We start from the raw sequence: 24,881 nt of genomic DNA on the forward strand, positions 1-24,881 counted from the left end.
TAAATACTTTATTTTAAGGAGTCCTTGTTACAGTGTAATTACATATTAATTACTGAGTTATATTAACTACATGTACTTTCTATATGGTGAGGGTTGCTTGCATGTAATTATGCATCATTTGTTTTTATTACAATAGTAAGTACAGGTAACGTGTAACAAGGGCACCTTAAAATGAAGTGTTACCAAATCCTGAATCAATACATCAGTTGGAAGTAGATTAGTGTAAACACTGACAAGCAGTTTGTATTCTATAGTTTCTGATCCAATAAAAGTAAAACAAACCAAAAGAGTGTGAACATGACGTCACAGACAAAAACATGCTCTTGACATCCGTTCAGACTGAAAAACAGCTCACCCGTCCATTTGGAGTCAGGGTTAGATATACAGCTGATAAAGTCTTGTTGAAGTGCATCATTTCAGAAACGTCTGGTTATGCAGCTGCTTCGGCTAAAGGCCCGGGTGAATGATCAACCCAACTGTGCGGCAGAGATATGAGAGCCTGTGTGTGTGTGTGTGTGTGTGCGTGTTTGAATACTTCAATATGCATTGAAGACAAAAGTGTCCCGAGAAATGAGTTAAATCTGACAAAAACTTCCATCTGAGGACATTGTTCTTTGTAAAAATGGTACATAAATAAAACAGGTCTAAATAATATTTAGTTTTTATTTTGGAAATGCAGAGCTGTTTTTATTAGCTACATATAAAAGCTACAGAAGTCTATTGCATTCCCTCATTTACAGTAGATAAAGTGTTTGCACTTGATAACTGAATTTTGAGTGCATTTTATGTGCCCTCGTAAGTTAAAAATGCTCATAAATTGGCCACATTATATTAGTATTTAAAACTTCACTATTTTAAGATGTCTGATTCTGGCGTACTTCAAACTCAGCCACACACTGTACACACTAATATAACACAGCTGGGAAGATAACTAAAAACTGTAGTTAGTAACATAATCCGTTACATTACACAAATTCAAGTGATATAATCAGCTTGCACTGATTTAAACAGGATAATATAAAATAGTATAACTATAAAACTGACAGACTTTCTGAGCATATATAAGTGCTAGGCTAGTTAAGGAAGGAACATTTAAAAGATGAAAAAGAGGAATTAGGGACAATCAGTAAATTATGAATAAATGATTGCTATTGTGTAAATAATATGTAATCATGGAATCCATAAAAAATAACTGTAGTCTGATTAATTTAATCTAATTACAAGTACTAAATTGGTTGAATCTGATTAGATAATCCAGATACAACCACACACAACCATGTGACTGTCCCAGTCTTCAGCTGGGGCTCAGGACGGCCACCAGAGGACACTCCTGTGTCTGTTTGTGAACACATGGCTTGGTGTTTGTTGGTGGTGCCATGTGCTCTCTGGTTTATTGTCTGACTCTGCCCTACTTGTTATCTCATTATTGTTTCAGTTGCTCCACCTGTGTCTCCCTCGTTACCCTCCTCTTTTGTCTCATATTTATTCTCCTTGTGTTTGCAGTCCTGTGTTTCTTCGTTGTCGTATGTGTCTGTGTGTTCCTGTCCTGTCCATCCCTTGCTGTGCCCTGTTCTGGCCTTCCTGCCTGTTTTTCCCCCTTCGGAATGGTTTTTGTTAGTTTTGTTTATTTTTTACTATTAATAAAGAGCCCATTTCCTTCTTCTTTGAGTACTTGCCTCATCTCTCAATGCACACAGACTGAAGTAGTTTAAGTCTTTGGTTCTTTTAATTGTGATGATTTTGACTCACATTTAACAAAACCCAAAAATCTTGCCCTCCTTTTGCTTTAATTACTGCCTCAATTCGGCGTGGCATGCAGGTGATCAGTTTGTGGCACTGCTGAGGTGGTAATGAAGCCCAGGTTTCTTTGACAGTGGCCTTCAGCTCATCTTCATTGTTTGGTCTCTTGTTTCTCATCTTCCTCTTGACAATACATAGATTCTCTGGGGTTCAGGTCTGGTGAGTTTACTGGCTAGTCAAGCACAACAACACCATGGTCATTTAACCAACTTTTGGTGCTTTTGGCAGTGTGGGCAGGTGCCAAATCCTGCTGGAAAATGAAATCAGCATCTTCAAAAAGCTGGTCAGCAGAAGGAAGCATGAAGTGCTCCAAGATTTCTCGGTAAACGGGTGCAGTGACTTTGGTTTCCAAAAAACACAATGGACCAACACCAGCAGATGACAGCCCAGGTAAGACGCCTCTGATGTTGTCTGTGGTTCAGTAAATCTCTTGACACGTCTGTGTGTGGTGTCTCTTGATGCCTTGACCCCAGCCTCAGTCCATTCCTTGTGAAGTTCACTAAAATTCTTGAATCGATTTTGCTTGACAATCCTCATAAGGCTGTGGGTCTCTCGGTTGGTTGTGCATCTTTTTCTTCCACACTTTTTCCTTCCACTCAACTTTCTGTTAACATGCTTGGATACAGCACTCTGTGAACAGCCAGCTTCTTTGGTAATGAATGTTTGTATCTTGCCCTCCTTGTGAAGGGTGTCAATGATTGTCTTCTGGACAACTGTCAGATCAGCAGTCTTCCCCATGATTGTGTAGCTCAGTGAACCAAACTGAGAGACCATTTTAAAGGCTCAGGAAACCTTTGCAGATGTTTTGAGTTGATTAGCTGATTGGCATGTCACCATCTTCTAATTTGTTGGTGGGTTTTTGTTAAATGTGAGCCAAAATCATCACAATTAAAAGAACCAAAAACTTAAACTACTTCAGTCTGTGTCCATCGAATTTATTTAATACACAAGTTTTACAATTTTAGTTGAATTACTGAAATTAACTTTTCCACGACATTATAATTTATTGAGATGCACCTGTAATTTTCTAAAAAAGTGTGGTTTCCAGGGCACTGTCATGTTGTCATCATCTTAGTGTTTATTTATTAAATGTTATGGCTGTTTTATCATCTGCCAGATGAAAATTGTGAATCTAGTGGCTTAGAAATAGCACAGCTCTCCTTGACGAGTTTACATATTCAGACTCCACTGAACACAGTGCTTGAATTAAACATTTATTCATGTTGATGAACTGAACGACACAGTTACTCAACTCTACATTATTCAAATTTTCCCATCAGAGAGAGAAACACAGATGACCTTCTGCTAATCACCCCTCATTCATACAGTTGAAAAATAACAACAACACTGATTTGAGAATCCAAACTGTCTCTGTAAAATAGCTCATGCTTTTAAACTAGAATCTCTTTAAACACCACAATGTCAGGAGCACTTTGTTACTGAGGGCAAATATTGTTAAAGGTCCCCAAACAATGGACAGCAGTGCCCTGGACTGACTCATCATGTAAAGTGCATAAACATCATCAGGGATCGAATAAAGTAGCACCAATCGACTGAAATCTGCCCTGATATTTCTGAGGACAAATGTAGATTTCAGATACAAAAAACACTATCTGTAAAAGCCTGCATGGTGGGTTTAGATCAAGATGTTCTTTATCAGAACGTGTCGTTTCGTTTTTGAAATAAAGCAGCATCAAAGCTCAGCTGGGCTGCTCTGTCACTCATAGTTCATCCTGGACTTTTCTCTCTCTCTCTCTGGTGGGTTCAGACGGTAAACACCAAACACGTGATTGATGACAGATTCTGACTGGATGGTTACAGCACGAGGAGTCTGCTCACTTCAGGCCTTCATCTGTGCTCTTGAACATTAAAATGGCATTGTGAATCTTCAACGCTGGTCCGAGCTTGATATTCATGATCTTAACAATATCATTTTGAGTCAGAAGGAGGAAGGCCTCTCCATCAATCATCTGCAGAGAAAAGCATCAATGAGCTACACAACGTGTATCACAAGACCCCTCAAAAGGCCTGTTTTAATTCTAAACTCATTCTACAATGCCTGAATACGGTGGCCGGGAGGGGACATGTTCGGCTCACAAATTAACTCGAGGGAACGTGATATTATGTTGTGGCCTTGAGATGCTATGTTGAGCAAACGACATCCATGTCCAGTTTAATGTGTAAACAAACCTGCGTGACCAGGATTATCAGAGATGGGTTTATTAATATTTTATTTTGAATTAAGATATTATTATATTATAGAAATTATTACATAATAGGCTACCAGACTGAATTGTGCACGATGTAGACAGCATTTGAAATAAGTTTATCATGAATAAAAGTTACATAGAGTGCATAAAATAAAAAAATGTATCCATCCCACAGTCTTTAAATCTATTAACTGATTGTCTTTTCCCCGCAATATTTGTATATTATTATTATTATTAGACTATTATTATTGGTTATATTTTTATGTTTTTCCCCCCTTCGGTTCGATCTCTTTACTTAACTTTCTGAATACTAAATAAAAGCTAAATAATATCCTCCTGTAAATGCTCAACATGCCAGTGAAGCTTTGATTATGCTGACTTAAATTTTTATTTCAGCTAATTAATATACTACAATTATAAATAGCCTACAATAGTGTTTTGTTGAGGAATAAATAATTTATAGTAGCAAATAATAGCATAATTATTCAGAACATTAATTAGGTAAAGTGATACACAAATGGAAAGGGGAAATAAGCACATAAAACAATACATATAAAAATATAGCCCTAAGAAGTTAATAAAGTAATAGTAATAATATACAAATATTAAATGAAATGTTTCATTTAAAAATGTTCTATCCATCTCTGATAATCCCCGGTTGCTATGGTCATGCAGGTTTATCCACGCATTAAACATCAGGCCACAGCAAAATTAAGTGAACTGAACATGTCCTCTCCTGGCCACCATACCTGAAATATCATATATAAGGTTCTTTAAAGACAATATTAGTGGTGTGTACCCATGCAAAACTCACTACCAATATACTGGAGTTATTTACTGTAACTTTCAAACCAAATACCCGATCCTGCCTTCATATACATAATTCCAATATAGAAACTCTAAGAAATTATTAACTACTAAAACATGATGACTCAACAGTCAATCTACTTAAAATTTTAATTTGCACAATAATACTTCTGCTTTCTTCAGCAAGTGCCATTAGTCATTCTAATTTAATGAGGCTAATTACTTACTTCATCTTTGAAAATTCGGGCCTGCTCCTCACAACCAATAAGATTATTGACAAATCCAAAGACCTGCAAATAAACAGAGCCATCATACAGACTGTTGTTTGTTTGCTGTGTCCAGCCCAGAAATTCACAACTGTCCATCTGTTCTCTTATTGTCCTGCCCTAGTGAAAAATAAATATACTACAGTGTATTTTAAACAAATGTAATGTTAAGTATGCTACAAATACATTCACATATTTATGTACTTAATAAAAATACTCTACAATTGTGCTTTATACGAAACTGGTAGCCAATACTTAAATTCTGCTAAATTGCAACAACTAATATTGTGCTTAATGCACTTTAATTGTGCAGAAATAGTGCCGAAGTCCAACTAAAGATATAGTGAGGTATATCTGATCGTGATAAAGTGGAGTTATTGCAAGTACACTTCAGGTAAACTTTAGATATCTTGGATTTTGAACATCGATATTATTTAAAAGTCACACAATCCTCATCATTAGTGACATTAAAACACATTTTAGGCTTAATATTAAGAAATGTGCATTGTGCACACATAGTACTCCAAATACAGTTTAATTATAATGTTCATGTCAGTTAATAGATTTGAACTAAACTTAGTATGAAATAAATGCATTTTAAATATGTTACTTTTTTATTTAAAATAAAAGTGTTGGAAGCACTTCAGGTATATATAATAATAAAGTACTGTACATGTGCAAATAACGGCTTGTGCATGCCATCCTTTATAACTGCATGTGATCTATTACACAAAAATTAATAAATGTTTTTATTTTACCCCCCAAAATTGCAAAGGTTTGAATGAAGCGATTACCTCCTCTATAGTCCATGTGGACACTTGAGCTGCATGAAGTCCTGCGACGCCGGGCAGTAACTTACAGTGCTGCTCCCAGCAGAGAGACAGAGTCCGGTCCGAGCTCGCTGTAAACGCTGTCATGAAGAGAGACGAGTACACTCCCTCCGACGACATGTCTGAAACACACACACCATCACCTTTACATGCACATGAGCTTCTGATTAAGATGCTGTCATTTTCATAATTCCACACAGTAATTTCACCAACTATTGACTATTAGTGTCTTTAATAAAACCATGCAGTTTTCAATGAACTGCAAAATCACATAGACTTGACTTGCCTATTTGATCAGGATATTCTGAGTAGGTCTTTGCATAACTCAACAATAACTACATCAGTCAGATTATTAGTAAACAGAATATTACCTTACAGGGATATGGTAATCTGGTTAACATGTTCACATGACACATATATACATTTACATTTTGTCATATGATGACAATAAAAGCGATCAAAACAACAAAAGAGCAATGATATGCAAGTGCTGTGACAGTTCGTCTAAAACCACACACAAGGTTTCTTTATATAATAAATATAAAGAAAACAAGTAGATAGAATAGAAAAATAATAGGGAACGCCAGTGTTAAAAAAAAACAATAACTAAAACAAGTCAAAAGAATAGAAAAAGAACAGAGAATGCTGGTACTAGAGGGTCAAACGTTTTTCTAAATAAAAAAGAAAACAAATAGATAAAACAGAATTAACATAGAAAGTGCTAGAGTTTGGTATAATTACATATAATTTAGTCACATAATTGGAATAATTCATGCTCATTCAAACACAGTCACTGATTCAATCTGAATGACAATTTTCAACTTTCAAATATAGAAAATGTAGTAAAGTTAAACTCACTCTGACAATTTCTCTGCTGACTTTTGCGATATTTAGGAGGGCGACCAATCCTGGTGACAGCAAACACAGGTGACTTTCAAGAAAAGTTTACATAACAGCAATATCTTAATACACAGTTATACTTGATTAACACAACAATCATAAATATTGTTGTACCTGCCATGGTAGCGTGATTTCTTTGCTCTCTGTCCGAAGACCAGCAGGCTACGTCTGGATCCCTCTGTATCAGAGAGATCCGCTTTAAGCCGGCCCTGGTTCCTCTCAGCCAATGGGCAGCCAGACAAACAGTGATGCGCGGTGAAGCGGCCGGTCACATGACCTGACCCGTCACATCCCGGAGTAGGGCACTTTCTGATTGACAGAAAGCACGTCTGTTCTGTTTTCTGCAATGTCTGACCATTTCAACATTTTCATTTTTTAAGCCAGTTCATTAAAGCAGCGGTGAAAAGCGCTAAAGGCAGGCTGAAGTCTGACCTGTGGTGGAAGCTGTATTTGGAGGTGCTGCGAGGCTGAGGCACGGAGGAGAAGCTGGGCGGCCGGGCCGTCAGACTCTCCCGGGGACCTAAACCACACAGGGGACTCTGAGCTGACACAGCATTCGGTACATGAGCAGGTGAGGGTGAGGAGGGAGGTGTCTCACCGGGTCTCTGCGCGGTGGGCTGGCAGGGGGGAGGCTTGAGGGGGTGTCCTGTGCTCTCACACCAGCCCACAGGGTGGATGTCCGGATGATCCGAATCCATCCACTCATCATACAAGTGACTCCAGCCATCAAAATGAATCTAAGGACAACAGAAATGAGCTTGATTCACACTCAAATCAACCTCACTCTAATACATTAATATATATATATATATATATATATATATATAGAGAGAGAGAGAGAGAGAGAGAGAGAGAGAGAGAGATTTGAATCTGACATAATGACATCATTATCACATGACACAGCTGATTGGTTCTTTTTGTATGAACTCGCTGCTCAACATTCAAATATTCAGCTAGTGCTTGCTGTACGAGTCGCAGCGCTTCTGGGGGTTCAGCAAGAACACAGCGACAGTGATGAGATTTATAATGTTACAAAAGCATTTGAAAAATATTGTTTTCACAAAAATATTCAGCAGCACAGCTGTGTTCAACACTGGTAATAATCAGAAATGTTTCTTGAGCAGTAAATCATCACATTATTATGATTTCTGAAGATCATGTGACACTGAAGACTGGAGGAATGAAAATACAGCTGTGCAGCACAGAAATACATTCTAGTTTAAAGGGGTCCTATTATTCCCTTTTACAAGGTCTTGATTTTGTTTTGGGGGGTGCACTAGAACAGACTCTCATACTAGGTTGTTCGAAAACACACATTATTTTTCACAGATCTTTTTTATGCTCAAACAGCAACATTACAGACTAACTAAAGCTGAAAGAGTGAAAGCATAATAGGACCACTTTAAAATATATTCAAATAGAAAATTGTTATAACATTTTACAATATTACTATTTTACTGTATGGTTGATCAAATAAATGCAGTCTTGACCCTTCTTTCAAAAACATTAAAATATCATCATACCCCAGGCTTTTCATCTCAGTGTATATTAGAGTTATGATCCGTTAAAGGAATACGTCCAGTATGCTGCTTTGAGTTTATTTCTGGTTTGTTGTAAGCTGGGTCTAGTCTAGAGAAGCAGAGGTTCTCCTCACCTTGATCCTGTAGGTGTCGATCTCCTGCACCGTAGCCACGCGGATCAGCCCCGGACACCTCTTATCCACCGCCTCCAGCTTCATCTGCACCTGGAAGCTGTGCGGGGGGCGCTGCGCAAACACAAGAGGCGCTTTCTTTATCTGAGGCATTCTAGGAGCTGAGTGTATTTGATCAGGACTGAGCGATCTGACACACCACTGTGAAGGCTTCAGGAGCGACCGCCGTCGAGCCCGTCTCCTCCAGATACCTCTCCCACGAGAACCTGTCAGCGTCCGGATAGTCTGCCGGGACCAGAGCACATCAGGACAGTCTGTTATAAAAGCAGCCCCCAAAACAGACAGAGTCTTCACACATACAGCTACACTGGCCGTCAAACGTCTGGGTCAGCAAGAAGACACCATGCTTCATCACCAATGCTGCATTTGGCAAAATTGTAAAGAAGTATTTTCTTTTTAAATATATATATATTTTTAATCTAATTTATTGCTGACGCAAAGCTGTATTTTCATTCCTCCAGTCTTCAGTGTCACATGATCTTCAGAAATCATAATAATATGATGATTTACTGCTCAAGAAACATTTCTGATTATCATCAGTGTTGAACACAGCTGTGTTGCTGAATATCTTTGTTTTTTATCAATTTATTTTTTAGGATTGACAGATGAACAGAAAGTTCCAGAGAACAGCATTTATTTGAAATATTTTGTAACATTATAAATGTCTTGACAGTTGCTTTCGATTGATTTAATGCATTTAGGCTGATTTTTTTGTGTAGTGCATATGTGTGTGTGTGTGTGTGTGTGTGTGTGTGTGTGTGTGTGTGTGTATCTTCATATATATATATATATAGAATTATTCCAAATGTTTTACCGGTTCTATATAAAATAGGTTTTCTGTGAATAATTTTAATGATAAATGTTATCATATACTGAATATTGCTGTCTTTGGTCATAGTCATTTTACCATGCTATTTCTTATGTTTCTCAATTTTGAAAACAGTTGTGCTACTTGATATTTTGTGGAAACCATAATCATTTTTTCCTCCACAATCCTTTATTAATAGAAAGCTCACAATAATATTTTGTGGCATTATACTGTCCCGACATTATACTGTCACACTATATACTGTATCTTTTGATCAATTTAATACATCAATGCTGATAAAAAGCCTGAATTTCTTAAATTTAAAAATAATAATAAAAAGTCCCCAAACCTTTGAAAGGCAATGGACATCTATAGAAACAACTCAAGTAAAATCCATGTTCATAACAACACTGAAATATCAAAATGACAAGAGTAGAGTAAAGAGGAGTGTGTTACCCTGAGGGGGCGTCAGCGGCAGGCCTCTCTCCTGACACCAGCCGATGGGGTGAATGTACGGGCTGTGAGCATCACACCTGCGGGAACACACCAACACTTCACCTTCAATAATAAACCCATTCATTACACACCGGACCATCTACAGCCACTCAAAGAAGAACTGAACACATCGCCATTTTTCTCAGTAAATATATCTCTAAAGGTGAAAAACAGATACGCTCAGAAATCAAGTTCTGTGTAATAAAACGGAATGACTGAGGGAAAAACTATTGAACACAGGAAGAAAGGGAGGTCAGAAACATAATGAGTTACTTTTTTAGGGAGTAACGGCTGTGACTCACCAGTAGTCATACGTGTCGTCCCAGTTGTCAAAGTGAACCAGGAAGCGGTCGCCCACTCTGTCCGTCACGGTGGCTACACAGATGAGCGAGGGGTTCATGCGGTCCACAGCCTCCAGCTTCATCCCCACCTCGAAGCCACAGAGTGTGTCGGGCTGCACAGTCAGAAAAGCAGCTGAGTGCTGACAGTGCTTTAGCGAGACAGGACAGCACAGCTTCAGGGTCACTCACTCTGACTGAGCCACAGAACAGCTCGTGCGCCGCGGCTTGAGAGCGCGTCATCTTCAGGTAGCTGCACCAAGAAAACTCTTCCTCTTTACATCCTGCAAGGGAAGAGAGTTCAGTAGCTCAAATATGAATTTACAATAGAACTGTATGTTAGGACATCTATAACAGCTGTACAGAAGAGGATCAGGGCCAAGTGAAGAGAAGACACTTCTTATTCTCTGTTTGGTGTATATAATTCATCCTGAAATTGTATGTATGTCCATCACATTGTATGGTTATCCCTATTTTCATCGAAACAGATTTGTAATTGACCTTTCGGGGTGTACAGCTTGTGTCCTGTGCTCTCACACCAGCCTGCGGGGTGGATATCAGGGCAGCTGGCGTTCACCCAGAAGTCATGGCAGTCAGAATAGCCATCAAAATGAAGACGCAGTCTGAAGCCGCAGACCTAGAGAGCAGCACGTGGTGAGAATGAGCTCTGAGAGACAGATCACAGTCATAAGAGGCAGAGCGTACCTCAGCGACGGTCAGGACGAAATACATGGAGGGGTGCTGGGGGTCGATGCCTTCTAACTTCATCCCCTGTCTGAAGCTGTTCTTAATCACGGGAACCCTCTGGGTCTAGACCGGTGACATGCAGAAATGTTAACACAGAAGAAAATCCATAACTGAACTATAAAAAGTGTAATCTTGAGTCCGTGTTGAACTGAATCCTGTTAAAGACACACATGGGGGCTGCATCACTCTCTACAGTGAAAGACAGAAGTCCCACCTCGTGGAAGAGTCTGTCTGGAGCGGCCACAGCTTTCTGCTGCTCTAGATACTGCGGCCAGGACCACGTCTCCAGCTTACTCTCCGATGAGCCTACAGAGACGCGCCGATGCCGTTAGCATTAGTAGATAAAACTAGACCAGTATATTTATATATATGCAGATCCAATCATAAGTACTTACATGAGACATCTTTTCAAATGCTCTGTTTAGGTTCATAGTACGCTGAATTCACAAAGCTCATAGATTTCATTGTATTTATTATCAGTACGATTAATGTTCAAAAGCAGAATGTGCTCCATTACCACAGAAAATATTTAAGGCTTGTAAATACATATTTCGTTGTGAGCTCATAGTGTTCACAATGGTATTTTTACTTTAACATTTAATTTTTGTTAAGTTTGTTTAGTTTTAGTTCTTTTTTTGTGTGTTAAACTAAATAAAAATTAGAAATGTTTACGCAACTAGCTGATTTAAAAAAAAAGTTTTTGTTTAACATTTTATTTCAGTAAACATTAACATTAACATAATGATTTTTTGTGGTTTTGGGTTTAGCTTTTGTTGCAGTTAACTATAATAACATTTGCATATTTATATATATATATATATATTAGTGCTGTCAAATGATTATTCTTGATTAATCGCATCCAAAATAAAAGCTTTTGTTTATATATGTGTGTGTACTGTGTACAGTATATTTAAATACACACTCATACAATATATATTTAGAAAATATTTACATTTATTTACATGTGTATATATTTTTATTTGTGTGATTTATATTAAATATAAATATATTTAATATGCAAATATAACATATTTTTCTTAAATATATACATGCATGTGTGTGTATTAATATATACATAATAAATATACACAGCACACACACATATTATGTAAACATTTTTTTTAAATATATTTTGGATGTGATTAATCATGAATAATTATTTGACACACACACACACACACACACACACACAGACACACACACACACACACACACACACACAGACACACACACACACACACACACACACACAGTGTCACTTTACATTAGAATACCTGCATATCCTAATGAAGACACACTGGTAAGGACAACAAAGCCTGCGTTTGGACAGTCAAGGCAACATAGTTTTCCAGTAATCCAGTAATTGACAATTGTGAGAGTGCAGAGTGTAAGCGTATGAAATCTAACTTTAGTTCTTTAGTGATGGTTTCTTAAAACATTTACGGTTTATCATGGGGGTGTGATGACGTACCTGCTTTGTTCTGTCGGCCATCCATTTTTAAAGCCTCCACTTTCTCCTCCTTTAATCACACAAGTTCATTTTTTATTGCATTAAAAAACTCAAAGCACCATATGAAATGCACGATAATGTAGACATACACATCAAGCACAATAATGACATTCATTTAAAGCAGAAAAAGAACTGCACCATTGGTTCAGCATCAGACTCTTCCTCTGATGGGCTGTTGTATTCCCTCCTCTTCCTCTTCTTCATGGGCTTCAGCATCTCATGCTCATGATAGATCACCTGTGCTTCAGCAATCCCTGCAGTACTAAAGCATCCATACAGAACACCATACTGAAAGAATAACCTCAGTATCCTTCATCTGACTGTAATATACACATGACTTTTACCAGAAATCTGTCTCATACATATTCATACTGTATAATGCATGAGTTAAATAGATGTGTAAGTCTGGCAGTTTATTTACTTTTCAGACATCGTCTCTCCGCGTAGCTGCGTTAAGTAAGTCTGTTTGGCCGGTGTCTCAGTGCACTTGCTATGAGCTGGACTGTCCCGAGCCTCCATACGTGCTCTCTGAAGTCTGCCGGCCTCCACAAAGGCAGCAGACCGGACATTCCCACCCACTGAGACGTCTGCAAGCAAAGATTCCCGTTTGTGATGGTGCTACTGGAAAGACAAATGCTAATAGCTTTAAGATTTGATGCACATTCTCAATAGTTACTGAACTTTTCATTGGACTACTGTTCTTCAAGCTTGAGTTAAACTGGAATAAATTAGCTGTTTCCACCCAATTGACATTTTACTGATAAAATGTTATTCAAAAATAAAAATAAAAGTACATTACAAATTCTGTATCATTCATATCCATAGATTTACCCTAATCTATGTAAAATGGAGAGCACAACTGGTTATCTTACTGCTTAGGCTACTAATTTCACACATAATTTAATATTATGAAATTAAGAAATTTTAGGACATATCATGACATATCATAACATGACATTGCTCATCTATGAAGACTGCAACCTTTATCCCAAGAAGCCCATGGGTCTGGATCTGCAAAAAATTAAGGGCCCATTTAAAATATATTGCTATGTAAGAAAGTTTAATAATTGCAAAAATCTGACTGCAATGACTTAGTGCATTCAACTGTAATAAGCAAAGTGAAATATATGGGACAATAGAAATACTGATGGTGAAAAATGTTCAGAATTTAGATTGTATCTAGTCCAAATATTACAGTGAACCAGCACTTAAATGTAATTCATTCATGTTGCACCATAAAGCCATTGTTTCTTCAAACTAGTTTGTCAGGACTTTTAAGGTAACAATATAGAATTTGCTTGCTAGAATTCAATACTTGCACAATTGTACTGTTAATTAGCGTAATAATAAAGAGACTGGCTAACAGTAAAGTAACTCTTTTATGTACTCATCAAAGCCAATTTTTACTCCTGCTTTGGTGTTAATTTTCAACCCTGACTGACAGCCAGACTTCAAAACATCATTAAGCCATTCTTGTAAGAATGATGTAATAATCCAGAGGCATCTAATGAACAATTACCTGGTTTTTCAGCTTGTTTGAGCTCCATTTCAGCTGATTTTGTCTGCGCTCCTTCAGTGGTCAGATTAGCAGAGCCTATTTTCCCTTCACTGATCACTTCCAGTGAACCAGTATCACTAACACATAACTGTAGAAAGTAGAGTAGCATTATAGTTATGCAATAATAAAAAGTAATATATAGTGCCTTCATGAAGCATTCACTACACTATATAATTATTTGTTTTAATGTAAAATGTTTTCTTTCGCCACTCCAGTGATTAGATTGCATCCACTTCTTCAACAGAGATTGCCTTTTGACTGGTGAAAGAGCAAGTTGTCTGCAGTTTTTCTGACATTTTAAATCACCAGACCTTCCCTCTCTGCACTGGTCATCGTGAACTGCCCTCCTTTGATCTGATATCAGAACAGGCAGATCTTTCAAGGTATCTTGGAGTGAAGTAGTGTCTAAATCACACTGGGGTGCCTCAGGGTTCGGTGTTTGGACCTCTCCTCTTCTCAATATACACATGAAATCACTTATTATTCATGCACTTAGATTTCCTAACTGTGGTAACATTACACTTCTGCTTGCCTTGTAGAGACTTTGGCATGGAAGAAAAACATCACTGTCAACTTAATCTTTTTATAATGCCATCCATTTCAGCCAGGAAGTTGGTAGCATTCGGCAACCATTTTAACTTCTCAAACCACATCACAAAAATCACACAGTCATACAAATTTACACTGTACAGAATCAGGCATTCAACATTGCTTGAGCATTTGATTTAACATTTCAGATATTCCTCCAGATATTCATTATTTAAGTACTATTTATTTTTGCATTGTTGCGGTTTATTGAAATCAGATACTGACCACAATATTTATTGAGTTTATACTTCACAATATGAGGAGATCAAATAACATTTAACTGATCATTTGATAGGCTTTTAAAATTAGATTTCTTAAAATTGTTTTAGTATTGTATTTTCATTTCATATGGCAGGTTACTTCTGGTGCAATTTTGGGATTTGATTTATCCTTTGAAATATGTTAGCAAAAACCTTCCTGATCCCTTAGCATGCAATTCTTTCATTGCAGAATTCCTCACTTGTAACTTGCTTTGCATAAAAGCATCTGCTAAAGGAATGAATGTTTTTAGTTTTCCGCTCCCTGAATTTGGTTTCACAATTATCTTCAGCAATCGTACTGAATATGTTAACATGTCATGGTTAAACATTTATTTCAGATAAATATCACTGACTTTGTATTCCTGTGGCTCAGTGGTAGAGCATTGTGTTAGCAGTGCAAAAGGTTGTGGGCTTGATTCCCAAAGAACACACATACTGGTAAAAAAATGTATAGCCTGAATGCACTGTAAATCGCTTTGGATAAAAGTGTCTGCTAATGCATAAATGTAAACTTTGTGACATCATGATCAAAATAAAGCTCTTTGTTCCCAGATACTGTAACATTACATCTACAGAGGCGGCTGCTTTTTGAACTTGAAGAACTCGAGAGTTTATTTAAAGGGTCAACACATACGAGGCCACACAAACACAGGCATATTGCTCACCTTCAGATTGCTTCCAGGGAGGATGGCCATTCCCTCCTTCCAGCCCAGAACATGGACAATCGTCCCTCCCACCTGAGCAGGAAGTGGTGCGGCCTCCAGTTCACTGCCTTTAATCGCCTTGATTGCATTTGGAGGCAGCTCCACTTTTGGCAGTGGATGAGCAGAAGCTTTGGGGAAATAAAAACTTTTTTTTCCACAATATTTAACACCTCTAAGTATGGAGAAATGGATTAAACAATTGTTCAAGAGGAGAATTTTCATTTAATCCTGTCAGTCAAACTGCAAGAAAATATAAACAGATGATCGAGTCTCAAGCCCTATCATTACATCTTGGACAGCAAGCCAAATTTGTTTACCTTTTTAGTTTAAAAAGAGAAAAACAAATATGGGAAATTCAATATAATACATAAACATTCTACACTGATTTCTATTGAACCGTAAGCACCTGGAAAGATGATTGTGGTGGTATCCTGGGGTTTGAGCCGCTGTGCAGAACCGTCATTGGGAGCGTGAGAGATGCTGCTTTCAGATGGGACGTCTGCATCATGTGGCAGGACATCCAGTTCTGCTTTGGCACTCATAGCAAGACTTTGCTCTGTACCACTAACAACACAGAAATTGAGGACATCCGTGATAGTATAGAAGTCATTTCACTATTCATATGGAACACTGGCAGAGAACGTCCTTCAGAATGTGGATGTTTGAAATAAATAAAGGGAACAGCAGAGAGTTTATCAGATATTTTAAGAGGAAGACAATTAGCCATTTGGGAGGATATTTTCTGTCATTCATTTTACAAAGAAAAATGAAAGAGAAACAGGATAATGCACAATGATGTTAATGCTCAATCTATCATCTGATAGTGTTGACCATTTTAATTGATGGTGATGCATAATCCATTAACTCATGGTGATGGTGCTCATCCATTAAACCAGTGATGGTGATGATGGTGATGATTATGCAAAATGCATAATGCATGGTGGTGATGTGGCTGAATCTTCCATTCCATGTCAAAAAGCATCAGTTCCAGCGCATCCTCTCCTCTCCCCAAAATAATCTTTACTCTACCAGTGCAAAATGGCGGAAGTCCATGTTCCTGTGCAGTAAACTGTAAAGTAGGCGAACCATTCATTATTTCATTCCGCTCTTGCCTGAAAGACTGCTTTTTGAGGAACATCCGATTCCGATGCATTTGGAAGGAAAAGACAGATGCGCTCTGTTATGATGATCGATATTAAAACATATTCTGTTATTTCAAGACAACCACAGCTTAATTGCTAATTATAAGGGCTATTTAATAATTTCATGAAGGAAAAATACGATGGAACGCGCGACATCATAAGTGTAGAGAAATGCATGCAAAGTAAAAATCTGTTTATATCGATCGCATATTAATGGCATGATTGGCATGAATTGGGTGTAATGTGAAGGCGATCAGATCATGAATTTATTCTCACCAGTGCTGGTCTTGCTCGGAAGGAGTGTGTTCTGCGCATGCGCGCATCCGGAGTGCACTATCCTTTGATGTTTGAAAGTGTGTTGCATTTACACCCATTCACATGTGACAGTGTATCGCAAATGGCACATCTCTGCTATAAGAGTCATTTTATAATTAGGTTTTTTAATATCTTTTAATATAGCTTTTAATTATTTTAGTAATATAACTAATATAATTAACATAACTATATTTCTACTTCTATATATAGAGCATTATTTAATTATCAGTTTTTCTTATATGCACGATGTCTGTGCTACTTTCTCCTGGAAGCTCCTGTGCCAACTCAAATTCCTTGTGTGTGTAAACAGCCTACTTGGTGATTAAAGCTCTTTCTGACTTCTGAAAAATGCTATGCACACCACTTGGGCATCATAAGCCAGTATTTCTTTAATTTCTTTATTATTATTTATTACACGGCTCTGTGGAATACTTGATTCTGATTGGCCAGTCGCTATCGTTGACTGAAAACACTTATCCAACGCATTCATTTCAACATATATGGTAAAAACAAATATTTTTTGCCACGTAATAAGTGGGATCCTGTACATCTAGACAGTTGTTATCTCAGCTGTTCAAACATAGATAAGATGCACTTAACAAAAAAGTTAACAAATTACAAGCCAAAATAAGGGTTACGTCCAGTGTTTTTATTGAGTAAAGACAGAAAACGAGAGAATATCTGACTGATGTTGAGTGTAGCAGAGGTCATTTAAAGCACGTCCTCTCCATCCATGTCCGCGTGGACATCTAGGGCCTTCTGCAACAGTTCAGGATGCTCCTGGAAGAGCCACCACATGGACAAACACTTGTGGACGCAGCGGCTTCTTTTGTGCTGACACAGACACTTCCAGCTGCCACACTTGGTGTCAAACGAGACCCGTGTCCTCCCAAACTGACACCATTTGTCCTCAAGGTCGGTGTACACAGAAAAGAAGACACATCTCTCTGAAAGGTCATGCTCGCCCCAAAAAACAGGGTAGACACAATCCACCCCCTGTACAGCTGCCCTGGAGTTCATCTCCTGGCACTCGTGTTTCTCGGATGCAGACAGGAGGTGTTTGTGGCTCATCTCCTCCAGAGAGATGACACTCAGCGGTGGAGGAGGGACGTAGTGCTGAGCGTAATTCGTTCTCACGAGGTGACGGCATTCCCTCCCAGGATTCCCGCTCTGGGCCAGCGCTTTCATGAAATCCCAGCATTCCTCCAGCTCACACAGCAGAATCTGCAAGGTGAAGGATTTGCGGATATGAATGGGCACTCTGGGTCCGTGCAGATATTTGGGTGTGACATAGATTGCATTTTTGGGATCTATGCATAAAATGGGCTGCTGTTCTTGGCCGTGCTGTAGCCTCTCATGCCGTCTCAAATTTGATGTGGTGGTAAAGATGGTCCCACACTTCTGGCACGCTAACTTGTTGCCTGGTGTCTTGTCTTGGATGTCCGTGCGTGGGATCTCTAATGGGACTGCTGTAGGCTGTAGCTCAGCTGGAAGAGGAGAAAACTTTGACATATGGCTGTTTCCATCAGTGACCAGAGGTGGACGAAGTACACAAATCAAGTACTATATAAAATATTATTTCAGTTATATTAACACTTTATTTTAAGGTGTCCTTGCATACTAAACTTATGAATAAATACATGCAAGTAACCCTAAGCCAAACCTTAATAACCCTAACCATATAGTAAGTACATGTAGCTAATAAACATTACTCAGTACTTAAATGTGTAATTACACTGTAACAAGGACAGATTAAAATAAACTGTAACCAATAAATGTACTCATTTTCAATTTTACTGATAATTACTGATGATTCAAGGATGGTACCAAGTGAAAAAGAATAAATCATATAGTATATGATGTGTGTTGGCAAATTTAAATATGCAATATACATTGGGCAAAATGTGTTAGGATTTAACAAACAAACCAAAAAAAACCTCACGCAAACATACGGATCGTGATTAACTGCATCCACAATAAATGCTTTTGTGTACACAATATATGTGTGTGTGCATATTTATTATGTCTGTATAAATACACTCATACAGCATATATTTCGAAAATATTGACATGTATATATTTATATTCATATGATTTATATTATAAATACATATTTTAAATTGAAACAACTTTTTTCTTAATCATATACATGCATGTGTGTTTGTGTGTGTGTGTACATAAGTATACACAGTACACAAAGTTTTTATTTTGGATGTGATTAAACGTTTGACAGCACTAGTTTTGAAATAGAAGCCACCCTGTTCAGATGGCACACACAAATACAGATATAATATGAAATTATATATTTAAGAGTGGTAACAATAGCATAAAAGGTCCCCTGTCTGTTATCAATAATGTAGTGCAGTACACACAGCTCAGAAGTCACTTGCAAGATGCAATGCCCTCACGGCAGATTCCAGACAGTGTGTTCTCCTACAGGAGCTACTGAACTTCCTTTGGGAAACAGTACAGGTGTCTACATCTTTACACAACAGTCTGTGATGACTGCTGCGGTGTGGGACACCATGGATGAGTGCGATTGAAAAGTGATGAAATGCCATTGCTCACCTGAAGATTTGTCTGTCATCTCAACACCTGCAGTCAATGAGATCAGAATATAAGGATATTCATTAACAAGAATCACCTTGGATGAGCTCAAATGAACATGTTCATGCTAATAATAATAATAATAAATAAGCATGTGTAAACTGTGTACATTTCTGTGAATGTAAAAACTGCACAACTAGGAAAAATGACTATACAGCCCCATTCAGATCTGATAAGAATACCACTCAATAAGAAATGTACTGAGACAGACACAAACCGTGGTTGGTGATGTGGATTTTGTAATTCTGTGTGCGGTGCAGTATTTTTAGACACATGGGGCAGTGCCAGTGACTCCTGCCATGGCCTCCATCAGAGCAGTAACAGGGGATGGAGAACTTCCCTGTCCAGAACACACAACACTACACATCAGAGCGGCTGGACAATAACATTGGGTGCTAGATGTGTTTGAAGAAACAGTTACCAATGCCAGAGTCTTTATAATAAATAGCGAATCTGAGATGTTTCTTTTTGAGGTGATGTTTAGACGCAGTGACTGGAATCCTACAGTAGAGACAGTCCATATCCTTCATCACGCTGAACAGCTCATCTTCATCCTCGAACACAAACGCTCGCTCTGTAAGACACGTCAAACACAAGCTGAGAGATCGAACCTCTAGAGGAATATGTTCTGATAGTTATGAGTGTTTCACTGATGCTGCAGAACAGTAAAGTGATGCTAACCACAGACCCTACTTTACCCAGAAATCACAATTCAGCACTTTGCCTGAGAGAACCTAAGTAACATTTATATTATAACACAAAGCATTAAACTCACCAGCGGTCATGACTATTCACTTCCAGAGCCTGAAAATACAATTAAAAGGCATTTAGTAAGTACTAAATACTATTTATGTGCTCTGAAAAATTACAACAACATACTACTATTGTTACTATACAGTAAAACTATGCAGATTCGGTTATTAACAACACTGACCATCCAAAAATTAATAACGAAACTAAACGAAAGACGAATCAAGTGTAACGTTACTTGATGTACACTATGATTATCCTGGAGGTTTGGGTAATAGTTATATCCTTTAAACCGTTTACTAGAACCATATAAACAAAGATATATCTGAGTTACTCGCTTGCCACGAGCAGATGTGTGGATGGAGATCAGTCAAACCTCTCGATGCAGGTTCTCTAAAGATGACACCGCAGTTTTAAGAGCATCGACCAACTGCAGTTTGAAATATATATATATATATATATATATATATATATATATAAATATACATAAAAAATAAAAACAAGCGATAACAAAAACAAGTGAACAGCTGAGCGACGCTGAGTCTTCTGCTTCTTCTTCTTTTGATGTTTTATGGCGGTCGGCAAACCAGCTCTTGGTGCATATTCCGCCACCTAGTGGAATGGAGTGTGAGGCGACGATATCAAGGAAACGCTAATTAAAAAAATAAAAATAAACTATAATTTATAATATACATTTATTCTTTTCAAATAATTAATAAGAGCTTTATTACCTTTATGACAACTGTTTAACATATTATGTAATGTCATAGAATAAATGCCAGCAGTTTTTAATTCCTCTTTTAGCTGTATTCTTTCCCTTTCATATGGGATGCCAGTGCTGTGTCTGAAATCGCTCACTCATTCACTCATTCACTAATCCCTATATAGTGTATGGCAGTTGAGTTCACTATATCAGGAAGGAGTGAACAAATAAATAAGTGAACGGATTCGGACAGTGACGTATAGCCTACACTGCGCGTGAGACTTGGAGCTGTTGCAAAAACATTGCCATATGTAATTTTATATTACATGTACCTAATTTTAGAAAATAATACTAATAGCAATAATACTCAAAATTACTTTATATTGCAGTCAAATAGTATAGAAGTAACAAGAGGCGAAACTCCGTTGCAGTTTTGACAACAATCGCTAGATGGCGCTGCTATCGCGCTGCCGCCATTTTGGACTTAACCAACGGCTTTACCGTTGGCAGAACTACCGTATACACAGCATTAACATTATGTCTATAAATTGGAAACAAAGATAACAGTGTTCTGCCATCAACTGTAACAACTATCAGTGTACAACCAAGCAACTAGCATTTCATAGATTCCCCAAAGATTCAGAGAGGTAAAATAGAAAAGTGTTTTATTAACGTTAAAGTGAGCTAACGTCAACGATAACAGGTGCTGTAACGTTAATGTATGCTATCCCATGACCGCAGTAACAGTGTGCTAACGTTATGTATTTGGTCAAAATTGGGTCAAGACTCGAAATGTGCTTTTTAAATCGCATATTTTCAGAGATATATGAACACCTGACCTGGCAAATGACCGCTTTATTAATTCATTGTTATCACTAAATTAACCCTTTAACTGTCACCCTTTTTTCGCATAAACATGAAAATCACTATCCAAACTTAAATGGTTGTAATTCAAGAATGCTTTGGAATATAGACTTATGGTTGGTCTTGTTTTAAAGAAGACATTTGCTAGGTTATTGTTGAAGTGAAATAAATTATAAAAGTGAGAGAAAAAAAGTTATGTAAGTTTAAGTTTATTAAAATGTACAAATTAAAAAATATAATTATTTATATTCTATATAAAATATATTTATTACAAAATATATTTTACTATATAACTGCAAGAAAATGAAAGCAAAAAATCTGAACAAGTTGTGTTTCACATTTTAGGTTGATATCTCAAAAAATTTATTTGGGCATAGTACCAAAACTTTTTCACTAGATGGAAAGGCAAGCTTTCTTACTGACCATATAAGGGCTCCTCTATTTTCATATATGTTTTGAGTGATCTGAACCATGTATTTCCATAATTTTCATACAATTTATGAAGTAGACATCCTATTCAGAGGTAGTATTGGTGATTTGGCAGTATTTGATTTTTAATTCAACCTCTAATAAACACATAAAAAGAGCACATATGTGCAATATCCACACTGACAACTTTATGATAATCCGATTTATGATCCCGTTGAAGTTTCTTCAGCTCCAGCAAAGTTAAAGTTAACGTTACCGACAGTTAGTTAGGTGCACCTCCAAAAAGTGAAATGAATGAAATTATGTACAACATTTTGAAGGTGTTGACATTGACAGGGATAAGCTCCAGCAGCTCCATCAGAGCTACAGCGTGTGCAGTGCACATTTCCACCCCAGCCAGTTTAAAAGGCCATCAGACGTGTATGTATAATTAAAATATAGTAATAGTATAATCATAGAATACTGATATTGAAATGTACTTTATAAACATAAAATTTTTTTATTATAAAAACAGCCATGCAGGACTGAACTGGAATGCAGTGCCCACTATGGTTAATGCCCCTAACCCACCGCCACCACTGGACATAGTGCACAAGAGAAAACCACCAAAGACACGCCAGGAGTTGCCACCAAAGAAACGTAATTTGGTAATAAAGTCTATATTATGTTACAGGTTGACTTATTCTCAGGGCTGGACTGGGACAAAAAAAGGGCCCTGGCATTTTTGCTCAGACCGGCCCACCACAGTCGATCGGACATAACCAACCAGTACACTACCCTTGTTCCATTCCCCCAAACCCCTACAAAGCTGAGAACTAAGTGCCATGGACCAGTGTACTCATTCTCTCTTGACTGACTCCCTGGTGATCAAAGGTGCTCTCCTCCACTGCTAACTCAACCTGACTTGACTATACATAAGGACAGAGAGACAGATGATTACAATTATTTGGAAGAGTTATTAAAAGTACTCTTAGCAAGGATCCATTTTGGTTATATAGTCCTGTATTCTTGAAGAGCAGGATTTCTAGATGGACAATGTGCTCCATGTTATAAAAGCTAGTTAATCCTTTAGAACCAAATAGAATGTGGATGCAGAATACTGCTAATTCTAAAAAGTTATTTTTTTTCAGTGAACCAGACAGCAGATAAACTAGTTTACAATTGCAAGTATAGGCTACTTTGTTTTAAAGAGCAAAAACCCCTCTTTAATATGACACCAAACAACATTTACCTCTCATTGTTTAGATACTTCCCATAAAAAAAGAAAAAACAAACTATACTACCAAATTACTCACACAAAACGTCCTAATAATATATATGATATTCATATTATTCACTCACCGTTAATATTGCATATTAATGATATTGGAAATTCATTAGAAACATGAGAAAATATCTACTTCGTTGAATATACAGCTAAACAAAAATATACAGCTTTCAAAATTCAAGGCAGGTATTAATCCCCAAATATCATACGTTAGCTACCTCTCTTCCAATGTGTAACTATTTGTGGGCGCTTTGACGCACCTATTTTGAGTAATAACTAAATTAATCAAATGGCATCCTTTTAAGTTTTTTACTTAACGTACGGCCACTATGGGTTTTAAAGGGTTAACATTAGAATAGTCAGCCGAATTTGCAATTGAATAAGTTAACTCTGCTAACCTAGCTACAAAAAACAATGCAAAATAGCTTATGCTGTGTTATTTGACTTTAGCTGACTGAGTGGCTAGTGCAGTAGGTGACAATCTGACAGACTTTATATTAGCGACAACGATTGTGTTGTCTAATTATTCAATAATTTAGGTCACGTTAAATCATCACACTATCCTCCTGCACCCGCCCTGATTAACACTCCCTCACTGTTAATCATGTAGCTACCATGCTTACCATTTCTATTACACTCTCCTGCTCACTCTGTCCCTCCTTGACTTCATTACCAGACGCCTGCTCCTCTGACTGGGTGCCGCCGGCGCTGCCATGGCTAGTCACCTCCATGTGCTATGTTCACATGTTTTTGCAAAATGTCGTCAGGTACTGTAGGCTTGGAAACGGAAGCTACATCACTAAACATGTCGGTTATTTTTGCACATGTTGAGGCATCAACCACTAGAATTTTTTTTTTTGGCCCGCAACTTCTCCACAACCCCTTTGGGCTTTTGTTTCTCCATCCTAAACCCAGATTTCTGTGTCTGAGCCACTGACTGCATCTGACACAAGAAACAGAGGGGGAGGGGTGGAGCCTGTTAAGAGATGATTGGGCCAGCCCAGTGTCAGTATGGAAAATAAACTAATGGGCCGCTGTCCCTGCTTTATGGGCTGGTCGTTGGCCAATAAAAAAAACAAACAAAAAACCAAAATCATATTATATTGACCGGCCCCAAAGTGCGTCGGCCCACCGGGCATTTGCCCGGAATGCCAGATTACCAGTCAAGCCCTGCTTATTCTCAGTCATAATGTCCATCAAATACTATCAACATCTTGTTGAATAATTTAATGTTTTTTTTTTTTTTTGCTGTAAAATTATTCAATTAGGACA

The 24,881-nt window shown here is 37.7% G+C and overlaps 2 protein-coding genes across 6 annotated transcripts; both read right to left on the reverse strand.

Annotated features, from left to right (window-relative positions):
* Positions 1 to 3,001: 3,001 nt before the first annotated feature.
* On the reverse strand, positions 3,002 to 16,997 carry LOC132117844 (lethal(3)malignant brain tumor-like protein 1). 5 transcript variants are annotated; one of them, XM_059527159.1, is made up of 23 exons: positions 16,951 to 16,997; positions 15,939 to 16,096; positions 15,494 to 15,660; positions 13,942 to 14,068; positions 13,404 to 13,433; positions 12,844 to 13,009; positions 12,561 to 12,684; positions 12,384 to 12,432; positions 11,127 to 11,218; positions 10,871 to 10,975; positions 10,667 to 10,802; positions 10,358 to 10,449; positions 10,130 to 10,281; positions 9,789 to 9,865; positions 8,664 to 8,749; positions 8,468 to 8,578; positions 7,412 to 7,550; positions 7,246 to 7,333; positions 6,928 to 7,122; positions 6,772 to 6,821; positions 5,878 to 6,035; positions 5,045 to 5,107; positions 3,002 to 3,770 (listed from the first exon to the last, which is right to left on the reverse strand). In XM_059527159.1, exons 1-23 carry the CDS (start codon positions 16,995 to 16,997, stop codon positions 3,636 to 3,638), a joined length of 2,547 nt encoding a protein of 848 aa, XP_059383142.1. In that variant the 3' UTR covers positions 3,002 to 3,635. The 5 variants fall into 5 exon arrangements, with proteins under 5 accessions (XP_059383142.1, XP_059383138.1, XP_059383140.1 ...); XM_059527155.1 differs by having other exon boundaries at positions 7,246 to 7,550; XM_059527157.1 differs by having other exon boundaries at positions 7,246 to 7,550; positions 15,939 to 16,652; positions 16,951 to 16,970.
* A 703-nt stretch (positions 16,998 to 17,700) lies between these two features.
* Positions 17,701 to 20,403, reverse strand: si:ch211-10d23.5 (uncharacterized protein LOC556599 homolog). Its single transcript, XM_059528614.1, has 5 exons — positions 20,372 to 20,403; positions 20,018 to 20,170; positions 19,814 to 19,936; positions 19,558 to 19,584; positions 17,701 to 18,476 (listed from the first exon to the last, which is right to left on the reverse strand). Exons 1-5 carry the CDS (start codon positions 20,379 to 20,381, stop codon positions 17,701 to 17,703), a joined length of 1,089 nt encoding a protein of 362 aa, XP_059384597.1. The 5' UTR covers positions 20,382 to 20,403.
* Positions 20,404 to 24,881: the final 4,478 nt, after the last annotated feature.

The sequence above is a fragment of the Carassius carassius genome, chromosome 37 (genome assembly GCF_963082965.1).
Source record: "Carassius carassius chromosome 37, fCarCar2.1, whole genome shotgun sequence".
Lineage (NCBI taxonomy): Eukaryota > Metazoa > Chordata > Actinopteri > Cypriniformes > Cyprinidae > Carassius > Carassius carassius.